The sequence below is a fragment of the Zootoca vivipara genome, chromosome 16, assembly GCF_963506605.1.
Source record: "Zootoca vivipara chromosome 16, rZooViv1.1, whole genome shotgun sequence".
Lineage (NCBI taxonomy): Eukaryota > Metazoa > Chordata > Lepidosauria > Squamata > Lacertidae > Zootoca > Zootoca vivipara.
Genome location: NC_083291.1, coordinates 33,834,077 through 33,846,765, shown reverse-complemented (window position 1 = coordinate 33,846,765; position 12,689 = coordinate 33,834,077). Strand labels below are relative to the sequence as shown.

General features: G+C 49.1%; 1 protein-coding gene across 2 annotated transcripts in view; it reads right to left on the bottom strand.

Moving 5' to 3' along the window:
* Positions 1-10,492, bottom strand: part of SH2D3A (SH2 domain containing 3A) — a 32,235-nt gene extending 21,743 nt beyond the window's left edge. The window contains exons 1-2 of one of the 2 annotated variants that reach the window (XM_035140376.2): positions 10,100-10,492; positions 5,400-5,566 (exon numbers count right to left, since the gene is read on the bottom strand). In XM_035140376.2, coding sequence (XP_034996267.1) covers positions 5,400-5,405 — 6 coding nt within the window. In that variant the 5' untranslated portion in view covers positions 5,406-5,566; positions 10,100-10,492. Of the gene's footprint in view, positions 1-5,399; positions 5,567-6,162; positions 6,939-10,099 lie in introns of those variants that run through there. The other variant, XM_060268799.1, reaches the window with a different exon arrangement.
* Positions 10,493-12,689: the final 2,197 nt, after the last annotated feature.

Here is a 12,689-nt window from a genome sequence, read left to right as displayed (position 1 = left end):
GCATTACAGAGTTGTGACCCCAGCATGCTCTGCAATGTTGCAAGAGGTAAAAGAGGTGCACTCCTAACCCCTCCATTTAATAGGGCACCTGCTTAGGATAGCTAAACTTCTTTTCCCCCCTTCAAATAATTTTTATTAAATTTTCCAAATAAACAAACAAAACAAAAACAATTTTTTTTAATACAATTCATCTTATGTTCACCTATCTCAGTTCGTTTCGCTCTGCCGAGCTGTGACTTACCTCCCTACCATCATTCGGCTTTATTTCTCACTCTTATCTCGCAATTCCTTTTTACCCACATTTTAAACCAGTTCGTAGGATTTATTTCAGTCCTGCAAGTGTCTTTAAACTTCTACAGTTCTTCTCTATATAGTCAATGAATTTACTCCATTCCCTTGGGAACTTTGTCTCTCCCTGGTTACGGATCCGGCCACAGGTCAACTTTGCTAACTCCGCATAGTCAATCATTTCCGTCTGCCACTCCTCAATCGTCGGTATCTCTTGTAATTTCCATTTTGGGGCTAATAAAAGTCCTTGCCGTGGTTGTAGCATACATAAATAATCTCTGGTCTCCTTTTGCTATTTCCTCTCCCATTAGTCCCAATAGAAAAGCTTCAGGTTTTTTGGAAAAGGTATACGTAAACATCTAAACAGCTAAACTTCTTGGGTTGGCCCTGCAGAGAGCAGGGCAGGGAAGATAACAGCAACCAGCAGCTTGGAGCCATGACAACCTACCAGAAAGAAACAAGCACTTTCTCCTTCTGGAGCTGTTTGCCTAGGGATGGAATTAACCATTAACAGGAAAGGAGTGTTGGAAAATAAAAGCAGCGTTGTCTTCAGAAGCAGGCTCTGTGCAGGTGAAGAAACGGAAGCCCAAAAGGCATGACATGAATCCCTTGCCCAACAAGCTGGTCAACATTTCCCAACTAAAATCACCTCTCAATCTTAAGTCTGCACGGCCATGATCAGTAGCGCCATTGTTCATAGGAATCTGAAAGACCGCTCAGTTCTGACCAGAATAAGAGAGTTGCCAACCCAACCAGAAAGCGCATTTTCAAAAGTCTCCTAAACATTTCCACTCCAAGCAACATTCTAGCTGGGTGCCCCCATTGTACCACCTGAATTAGAATCTCGGTTAGAGTTTTTCTTCTTCCAAGAAGGCAACAGTGCTGGGGAACTCTGATGCTGCCCCCATCCTCAAATCCAATTAAATGGGCTTCATTGTATCTGCACTCTCTCTTACTTGGAAGTAAAGCACTGGGATTTCAGACACCGACAGCCTCTTCCCCTCCCTCGACCAGTGTTAGAAACTCAGATATATAAGCTAATCGCCAAATGGCACTTTAAACCTAATGTCAGGGGATTCTTGCGACTACTCTCGAGTAACGACGCTCCTCATGTCACTTTTCCATAATGTGTTTATTGGTGCCTCTATTTACAGTGAGCTAGGTGTAGAAACATGTCTTCTTACTCCGATGCAGAATCCGGAAGTGCCCCCCCCCGGCGTGAACGCCCCCAACATAAGTCGCGGGACACTGAATCTCCTCCCCTTTCTTCTCTTTCGTAATTCCGGAACCGGCGAAAATGGTCTGCGTTCCATGTTTTCCCTCTCCCCCTTTTCCCCTTCTCTCTCCTCCCGCCTGTGGAGTCTGGGCTCTTTCCTCCTGCCTGAGCCCTGGCACTCTCTCTCCGTGTCCTGACTAGCCTCCCCCGAGCCTGTGCTACCTTCGCTGCTCGGGAAGGAGCTGCTCTTGATGATAGGGGGAGGTACTCTGTACTCTCTCCCCCTTACACCTAAGTTATGATCGCCACAACAGAATCTCTAGGCAGGTTTTGTTTTTTACAATGGAACTTACTGTTATTATTATTAATCTTATTTCTATACTGCTTTATATTTTAAAGAAAAAAAATCTCAAAGCCATTTACAACACATTAAAACAGGGGTCAGCAAACATTTTTCAGCAGGAGGCAGGTCCACTGTCCCTCAGACCTTGAGGAGGCGGACTATATTTTTGGGGGGGGGAGGGGAGGAATGAACGAATTCCTATGCCCCACAAATAACCCAGAGATGCATTTTAAATAAAAGCACACATTCTACTCATGTAAAAACACCAGGCAGCCCCCACAAATAACTCAGAGATGCATCTACAGTGGTACCTCGACTTCCGAAGGCGATCCGTTCCGTGGCGCTCTTCGGAAATCGAAACCTTCGGAAGTCGAAGCGTCCATTTTGCGCATGCCCAGATCGCGATTTTGCACTTTGCGCATGCGCAGATCACGCGCGTGGTGAAAATACTTCCGGGTTAGAGGACTTCGGAAGTCGAGGCACTCGTAAGTCGAGGTACCACTGTATTTATCTATATATATATATATATATAAATGTAAAAACGGCATGTGGGTGTGTTTCCACTTTTCACCGAAACCGCTTGACCGATTGAGGTGAAATTTTGACACAACATCACATGCGAATGTCCGAAGGCTATAGGAAAGTTTGCTAAGACAGATGTGTCACCTACGCCACGTAAAAACCCCAAAACCCCAGGTTTCAAAACTCACAAATCATATGAAAGTGCATGCTGGGAGCACAGGAGAGGTTGCAAACCAGTGCCCTCTAGCGACGGCTACACTGGTACTGCACCTAGGAAAGCTTCCCTCTCCACAGCATCTTGGCTCAGCTTTGCAGACTAGGCTGCTTTCCAGACTAGGTTGAGTGGAGGTGGGGGGTTGCCTGGGTGGGGGGTGGGGGGAGGAGGGGGCTGGATAGGTCAGGACAGGGTGGGCCCAATCACAGGGATGAGCCGGGGGGGAGGAGGGGCGGGATAGGTCATGGGTCGGAACAGGGGGGGGGGAGTCACAGGGATGCGCCTGTGCGTAAAACAGGGAGACTCTGAAGGTGAGGGGAGTCTGAAGGGGGACTCTGAGGCTTCATTTAACAGAACCATAGCAACGTGTGGCACGGCCAGCTAGTTTTAAATAAAAGGACACATTCTACTCATGTAAAAACACACTGATTCCTGGACCCAGGGCCGTCTTAAGCCTATCCAGCGCCGTGGTTCAGGGATGCCGCCGGCGCCCCGCCCCACCCCTTTCCCAGCCGGAAAGCCAGAGCCATGCACTGCCTTGGGGACGTGCGCGCACATACACTTCGTTCAAGCAGCAAGCAGCTGCACCTCGCGAGGCGCCAGACCTGTTGCCGCTCTGTTGTCATTGGTGCGGCGGCAGTGGCGGCGGCGGGGACCAAGCGCCTGGGAAGCGCCCAGAGGAGGAGAGGGGCAGCATTTCTCTGGGAAAGCGGTGGTCACGCCCGCCAGTCTCCGCACTTGCCGCTGCAACTTTGCCATCTGCTGCGGGGAGGATGAGGAGGGGGGCGCGCCAGCATTTCCTGCCCACCACCTGCTGACCAAAAAAACAAAAAAAAACACCCCACCCCTCTAGAAACTTGCACTGTGCCACAAGGAGGGGCTTCTCCCCACCAACCCTCAAGAACTTTGCGCGGGTGGGCAGGAAATGCCGGCGCACTCCCCTCCTCATCTTCCCCGCAGCGGATGCCAGGAGTGGCTTGGCTAGTGGGGCACTGGGTCGCCCGTCATCGAGGGGGATCTCAAGTGGTAGCAGCGGCCCGGGCAGGGATGCGCAGTGTGCACAATGCGAGTGCGCACGGCTGGTGGTGCTAACTGCCTGCTAGCACCTGGAGTTTGGCGCCGCAGCGCCCCTGGTGGCCAGGCGCCTTGGCGCATTGCGCCACCCAGCCCAGGCCTAGAGCCGGCCCTGCCTGGACCATCCACGGGATTTAAAAGGCGATTGGGCCGGATCCGGCCCCCAGGCCTTGGTTTGCCTACCCATGCATTAAAACATAAGATAAAACAATAAAACAATCCAGAATAAAACAAATTCAAACTTCAGGGGAAATATTTCAGATCCTTCTCTAAGTGACATTTTGCTTTCCCCATATATTTATTTGCCTACTGAATTTCATATAGCTGCCCATAGCAGAAGGACTTTAGGAGAACAGTGTGGTCTAGTGGTTAGAGTGCTGGACTAGAACCTGGGAGATCAGGATTCAAATCTCCACTCGGTCATGAAGGTCACTGGGTGACCTTGGGCCAGTCACAGCCCCTTAACCTCCCTCACAGGGTCGTTGTAGGGATTAACCGAGGAGGGTGGTGAACCATGTACTCCTTGGAGGAAAAGGTGGGATATAAATGCAGTAAATAAGCTCTTCTGCTTAAGAAAGCCAAAGGGGGCAGCCAGACTGAGAGGCCAGTCACCAACCTGGCATCCAGAGATATCCACATTGTCGCAATAGGACCCGTTCCAGTAGCAAAACACTCCTGGCTAATTTCTAACACTGCTCTTCCTGGCCCACGATGGTGAAAGGAAAATGTCAGAATGCCAAGTGGTCTCTTGGGCTGCGCAATGATCATGCACATGTTTAGTGCACTCCTTTGATCATGCACATGTTTAGTGCACTCCTTTGTGCTGCTCATAGCAGAGCTGGGTGACCTGCAGCTCTCTAAAACATAGATTGTGGAAATCATAGAATTGTAGACTTGGAAGGGACCCCAAGGGTCCTCTAGTCCAACCCCCTGCAATGCAGGAATCTCAGCTAAAAGCATCCATGACAGATGGCCATCCAACCTCTGCTTAAAAACCTCCAAGGAAGGAGAGTCCACTGCCTCTAGAGAGAGACCATTCCACTGTCAATCAGCTCTAACTGTCTGAAAGTTCTTCCTGATGTTTAGTCAAAAACTCTTCTTGTAGGTTGAAGCCATTGGTTCGAGACGTTGTTGGATTCCAGCTCCCATCAGCCCCAGACAGTGTGACCAATGACCAGTGGTGATGGGTGCTGCGGTCTGGAGGGCAAACACTAAGCCAGGGAGCATTCCCAGCACACATTCTACTCATGTAAAAACACCAGGCAGGCCCCACAAATAACCCAGAGATGCCTTTTAAATAAAAGGACACATTCTACTCATGTAAAAACAGCAGGCAGGCCCCACAAATAACCCAGAGATGCCTTTTAAATAAAAGCACACATTCTCCTCATGTAAAAACACCAGGCAGGCCCCACAAATAACCCAGAGATGCATTTTAAATAAAAGCACATATTCTACTCATGTAAACACGCTGATTCCCGGAATGTCCACAGGCTGGATTTAAAAGGCGGTTGGGCCGGATCTGGCCCCTGGCCTTAGTTTGCCTACCCAAGCTCTATTCTCCCTATTCAGATACAGAAGCCCACAACTGAACAGTTTTGAGTCCCGCATTTTCTAGCAGAAAGGGAGCTGAACTCACACTGGAAGGTACCATCCAAACACTTCCCCTGGATTTTTCTTGGGGAAAAGAAGACCGTTATGCATTTAAAAAGGAAATAAATCAAGTAAAAGGTGCGACATACCATCATCTCCTAATAATGGCTTGATGAGGAAAGAACTTCTCCGGTGGTAGATGTGTCTCTATCTCCTCCAGAAACATCGACAATTTGCACGGAAAATGACTTCTGACCAGTTTCCCATTCGCCAGCTTCTGAACTGCCTTGCAGCCTGCTGCCACTGACTCTACAGCCTGCATTAAAACAAAACAAAAAACACTTCCTTTTAAAGGGGCAGGAAAGGTGATGACAAGATTGAGATTACAAACTCACTGAGGGGGAGGAAACCGATGTCACAAAAGTGTGTCACATACAACCAGAAGTCCCCTCTGAACTCATCCACCTCAAGAGGGGGGAGAGGGAGAGGGAGAGAGATTAACACACTGGTTTAAAAGAAGATAAAAAAATAAATTACAGAGAAGCACTACAATCTCACCTCAAGCAAGGAAGACTTGGGTAAGTGGAGTAAAGAGAATGAGGGGAAAACCTCGGAGGCTTGCAGCAGATACTGGGAATAATGTTTTTTTGCTTCAGCAGACATGGTGAAGGTGGCAGAATCGACTCTTTCAGTCTAATTTGATTCAGCAAGAATGGCTCCAGCCAAAATAAACTCACAAGCAAGCCTGAGGCATCAACCTGGAATGCTAGGGAGAGAACAACTGAATAAAATGGCCCTGTGCCCTTTTAAACCAAAAAGCAAGACACTAGATGGGGAAGGGGGAATTGCGCATCAGGCTTGCCTACCTTGCTCCCATCTCAGAATAAATTTATCCAGGAGTCTGTCACTCACAGATAGATGTGAATAAAGGAATCCCAAATCGCGAACCCCTCCTCGCATGTACACACACCGCCATGTGCGCACGGACAGCCAACTTTGCCGCTGCCAAGCTAATAGGCACAACTGTTAAGGTCCACCAGCTGGTCAGAATCAACACAGAAAGAGGCCAGGGTGAGCCACACAATAGAGAGGAAATGCTCCCGTCCAGTGGGTGCTTCCCCTTCCGCCCCCCCTCAAGCTTTTCTCACATTGTTCCCGGCACAGGACCCACACAAGCAACAGCTTTGGAAATCCTTTGCAAGAGCAGCTTGACTTAGGGAGGATTGCCAGAGGCACAGACAGACAGACAGACAGACGGACAGACAGTGCTTCAGGCCAGATGTGCTTTTTCCTGGAGAGCACTTAAAATCTACCACCCTGTCTCAGGCACAGCTGATACAAAACCACAACAAAACCAGACACTGAAAATAGCCACAGCAGTGCTTACCGCTTTACACAGACCCCCCAGAGGGAGGTCCAGCCACACCAATCCAGCCCTGCAATTTGATTGATCCCTACATTGCAGGGGGTTGGACTAAATGACCCTTGGGGTTCCTTCCAACTCTTATGATTCTTCAATTCCATGGGGAGGATGGTCATTTCTCACTAGGGTTTGATCATTGATTCCAAAGGTGTTTGCTTCAAAAAGAATCTATCCTGAAGACAAGGGAAAGGGAGACATCCTTCCTATAACCTCAGGTGCTCTGGGGTGTGTGTGTGTGTGTGTGTGTGTGTGTGTGTGTGTGTGTGTTTAAACTGATCTGTAAGTTCCTCTGGGAGCCCTTCTGAATGAATGAATCCATGAAATGTCCAGATGCATCCCTGACCTTTGTTTGCCCACTCTCAGCTCTCCAAGGTCCCCTTGCTGCCTCAAAAGACACTGCCCTCTATGCCTGGGACTCCCTCCCAGAACACCTACACAACAAGTCCAACTCTCTTCCTTCTTTCTAATCCCTCCGCAAAGCACAATTTCTCAATGAAGCCTTTGGCACAGCCCCCTCATTAATGTCACATTTACTAATTGAAAGCATTTTACTCTGCTCTTCCGACTGAAAAAAGCTCCCATTGTAACTGAGCTAGCAAATACAAAATTATACCTCCAAACGGCAGCCACCTCAACTAGAGGGCCTTGCAGAAGCGAAAACAGTGGTTCCCAAAGTGGGGTGGGTGTTCTGGGGGGCGGGGAGAGGCAAGGGAGAGGCAGGGGCCCCGGGAGGTGTCAATGCCCATCAGTCTCTGAAAAGCTGGCATCACTGGATCAAGTTCATTAACATGGTTGAATTAATCAAGCTAAGTAGTTTAATTTGAATTTTGAATAAATGTGCAACTGATTGTCCCTGCAGTGGTACCTCGGTTTACAAACACAATTGGTTCCGGAAGTCTGTACTTAACCTGAAGCGTACTTAACCTGAAGCGAACTTTCCCATTGAAAGTAATGGAAAGTGGATTAATCCGTTCCAGACAGGTCCACGGAGTACTTAAACTGAAAATACTCAAACCGAGGCATACTTAAACCGAGGTATGAGTGTGTTTTGAATTTTATTGCGTTATTATCCTCCTGAGTGGGTTGTGCAAACTTCCATTCTGAAATATTGTTTTTATATGTTAAGGGGCACTGCATGCAGATGAGTTTATGGAAACAAGGTGGTGTTGGTGGGGTGGCCTGAAAAAAACAGGAGGGTCTGGGGTGTCATCGTCTTAAGAGCTCCATGAGTCATTTCTTCTTCTTGACAAGGCAGTGGCATGAAAGAGAAGGCACTTCCCCAATTTTGTTATTTATTATCTCAGTCGTTCCACGGTTCATTGCGGTCACGGCCCTGATTGCGGCTAGCTGAATAAGGTTCCCGACACAAACTGTGCCACTTCACTGATATGAATTAACTACCCACTAGCCACAAATACTCTTCCTTGGAATCATAGAACTGCAGAGTTGAAAGGGACTCTGAGGAACATCTAGTCCAACCCCCTGCGATGCAAGACACTCAACTCAAGCATTCATGACAGATGGCATCCACCCTCCAAGGGAGTCCACAACCTCCCAACTCACGAGGGAGTCTGTTCCACTGTCAAAGAGCTCTTTCCGTCAGAAAGTTCTTCCTGGTCTTTAGTCGGAATCTCCTTTCTTGTATCTTAAGGCCATTAGTTTGTCTCCTACCCTCCAGGGCAGGAGAAAACAAGCTTGTTCCCTCTTCTCCCCTTTAGATATTTGAAGATGGCTGTCGTATCTTCTCTCAATCTCATCTTCTTCAGGCTAAGCATACCTAACTTACTCAATGGTTCCTCATAAGGCTTGGTTTCCACACCCTTGATCATTTTGATCGCCCTCCTCCAAGTCATGCATAAAGACGTTGACCAACCATGGGCCCAGGACCCTGCGGCACCTCACTTGTCACTTTTTTCCACATGGAGGCACAGGTTAATTCTGTGTCCAGGGCGGCTGTCTACCAGCTCCATCTGGTACGCAGGCTGAGACCCTACCTGCCCTCAGACTGCCTTGCCAGGGGGTGCATGCTCTGGTTATCTCCCGCTTGGACTACTACAATGTGCTCTACATGGGGCTACCTTTGAAGATGAGCCGGAAACTGCAATTAATCCAGAATACGGCATCTAGACTGGTGACTGGGAGTGGCCGCCAGGACCACATAACACCGGTCCTGAGAGATCTACAGTGGCTCCCAGTACGTTTCCGAGCACAATTCAAAGTGTTGGTACTGACCTTTAAAGCCCTAAACGGCCTCGGTCCTGTATACCTGAAGGAGCATCTCCACTCCCATCGTTCAGCCCAGACACTCAGATCCAGCGCTAAGGGCCTTCTGGCGGTTCCCTCATTGCGAGAAGTGAGGTTACAGGGAACCAGACAGAGGGCCTTCTTGGTAGTCTGTGAGACGCCCTCCCAGCAGATGTCAAGGCAATAAGCAACTATTTTACTTTTAAAAGACAACTGAAGGCGGCCCTGTTTAGGGAAGTTTTTCATGTTTGATGCTGTATTGTTTTTATTCTTCTGTTGGAAGCCGCCCAGTTTAAAATCCATTCTACTCAATTATGCCATGGGGCAAATTCGGGGCCATATCATTACTAGCAGTTTCTGAATGTTGTCCAATTCCCTTCAACCTGCAAAAGTTGTGCAGCCCTTGGGTGGTGGTAACTTTGTGTGGGGGGTTCGTCTTCGTGTTGTGTTTTGAGGGGGGGGGCAGAGGGACACACACACACAAACACGCCCACCTTGCAAAGTCAGGCAAGGACGCTGCTCCACAACTCTGACAAAAACTAAAGCTGGAATTTGGCACACGGAATCCTCACCGCGGCAGGGCCGGATTTAGGCTGGATGAGGCCCTAAGCTGCTGAAGGTAATGGGGCCCTTTATATGTCCAGCTGTCCTTTGTCAACAACAAATTGTGGCTGTTTTTTGTGTTGAATATATACTATATGGTAATTTATGGACCTAATAGTTACCTAAAGCCATCTGCACATAACAAAATATGTATTTTATCAAAGTAATTGTTGAACTGAAATACAATTAATAAGTTAGTTAGTTAGTTAGTTAGTTTTTTTATATTTTGGACATTTACATCCAGTTTTTTGTTCCTTTAAATTTTTTTTTGGGGGGGGCAAGAGAGTGGGGCCCTAAACTATAGGTTGTTTAGATTATATGTAAATCCGGCACTCCACGGCGGCGAGAAGTGCGCGCCGCGAGCCGAGCCGCGAAGTCCCGCTCCCAAGTAATAGAGACCAGGAAACTGCGCGCTCGGTGGGAAAGGAAACGCGGCCGCCCGCGGCGCGCCGCCTCCGCGCGCAGCCCATCTATGGGAGCAGAGAACCAGCTCCGTTTTCTGCGCCTGGAAAAGGCCAGGCGGCCCAGAAGCCTAAACCTCCGACGCTTCAATAAGCAGAAAGAAACTCAGAGACGTACCTTTCCTCCTTCGGGTGGGTGAGGCCGGCGGCGAGGAGGAGGAGGAAGGCGCGAACGAGTGGAGCGCGGCAAGCCCCACCTTTTCAAAGGTGGGGACCGGGGAACTCCCCGCCCCAAGGGAGCCCGGCGGCGGATTCCCGATTCCCGCCTGCTGGGCGACGGCTCTTCTGGAAGCGAGGCCCGGGCGCCGCTCTCGCCTTTCCTGCTCGCCGTCGAGCCGCGCCTGCTGCCTCCTCCCTGCGGCTACCTGCAGCCGGGGAGGGGCTTCCCCGGGCGCGCTTCGCCTTCCGACCTCGCCACCTGCTGAACCCGAGCGGCGGCTCTCCTCCAGACCTCGCCGGGCCCGTCCGAAGCGGCAAACCCGCTGGCGACTCCCCGGCGCGCGCAGTGTGCGCTCCTGGGCGCAGTAGGAGGGCGCGGGGGCGCGGAAGAGGGCCTGGAATGTCCCTCCGCGGGGGGGTGGGGGGTGGAGCACCTCCTAGTTATGTCAGTGCCGGAGTTAGGTATAAGTTAAACAAGCTATAGCTTAGGGCCCCACTCTCTTGGGGGGCCCAAAAAAATTAAAGGAAAAAAAACCTGGTTGTACATTTCCAAAATATAAGATACAAAAAAACAAATAAAATATAACCTACATACAGCAACAGTGTTTTGTGTTGTGTAGGCTCTTATGATGTAAGTAATGGGCCCCCAATCTTTTTAAGTTAGAGCTTAATAATTATTTCATTATTAATATACTTCTTCTTAATTGTATTTCAGTTCAACACATACTTTGAAAAAATACATATTTTGTTATGTGCAAATGGCTTTAGATACCTATTAGGTCCATAAATTACCATATAGCATATATTCAACAACAAAAAGTGACAATTTGTTGTTGACAAAGGACAGCTGGACATAAAAAGGGCCCCATTGTCTTCAGTATCTTAAAGGTAAAGGTATCTTAGGGCCTCATTAAACCTAAATCTGGACCTGGTTATGCTTCACAATTATTGAATAAACTTGAGTAAAATCGTGCGGGGGGGGGAGGTAAAACCCACCCTGCATAATCAATTGCAAGACACACCATTTGAATGGCAATGCAAATCTACTTTTGGGGGGGGGGGGCGAAGGGACCTCAGCCCCTAGGAGTTGGCTCCTGTGCTTCACATGCCTGTATTTCTTTTCTTTTTGTAATTCTTTGCTCTTTTTGTCCTGGATTTGGTTTAATTCTGTCATTGCTGTGGCTGCTTCTGGTAAAGAATCAAACCTCGTGTTCAGTTCCGTCTGGTTCGTTTTCAATGGGAGCATTAATTATTTCCAAGAGCCTATATTTCATAAGTTCCTTTATGGCTCCTTCTTATGCTGCATTATTCTCCTCTTAAGATCTTGTTACTATTTTCTTTCTCCAGCAAGCTTTGTGTTAATGTCCTTGTTGAAGTCTAATGTCCAAATCAAGGGAGGTAGTAGTACCTCTCTCTTCTGCTTCAGTCAGACCACACCTGAAATACTGTGTCCAGTTCTGGGCACCACGGTTTAGAAAGGATGTTGACAAGCCGGAACGTGAGCAGAGGAGGGCTACCAAGATGACCAAGGGTCTGGAAACCAAGGAGAATGAAATAAATACAAATGCAATGGGTCTTATTCCCAGGTAAGTGTACATACTCCATAGCAGCCATCCCCAATCTGATGCCTTTCCAGACATTTTAGAATATAACTGGAGAGTACCAGGCTGGGGGATGCTGCTATACAGGTCTATGCAGACTTCTCAGACTACTGGATTCAATGGGACATACTCCCAGGTCACTGTGTAGAGAATTGCAGCCTAAGAACTTCATTGGGTCTTACTCCCTAGCAAGTATCACAGAATTAAAAGGTGTTTTTTTAAATTTAAAAAACCACACACAATTGCTTAGAGTTTATATCCAATGCTAATAGCTAATAGCTAGTTTCCAGGGTGAAACTGCTGTGATTCCCCCACCATGACTGCCTATAAGAAGCACTTGCCACTGAGGCTGGCCACTATTCCAGGCACCCCAAGGTGTCACAGCACACTGGTTGAAAACCCCTGTTGTAAGGCCTGGGGTGCCTTGAATGATGGTCAGGAGTGCCGCGGGCAACACTGGCCTCTGTCCCTCTTTCCTTCCCTCCCTCCCTCTGATGCCCTCGCCCATCTCGGCCTCCCAAAGGTTTGCACAGCTGTTTGTTGCCCTGGCTACAAGCTCCGCAGGCGAATGGTTCTCGGGCTGGCCAGGGGGTGCTGGTTGCCCTTGCTGTTGGGAATGGACAGACAAGCAGGAGGCCAGGCAGAAAGGTGCTGTGCTGGCCTTGTGATCCCTGCCTGGAGCTGAGTGCCCAGTGCTGAAAGGGAGCCTTTCCGCCATGCAGGCCCAGCAGTGCCCACTGCTGCCTGCCCAGGTAAGGTGCTGGCCTCATCTTCACTTTTGGCCAGTCTTTGTTGGGCCCCTAAGGCTGGGGGCATCCTCTTCCCAGGCCCCTGTGGGGTAGTGTGAGGAGGCACCTCTCTTTTGGGGCAGGAGGGGCAGCTTAGAGACCAGAAGCGGCTTCCAAGGAGCGGAGAGAGGAGGCTGAGAGAGGCTGCCAAGGGAGGGTG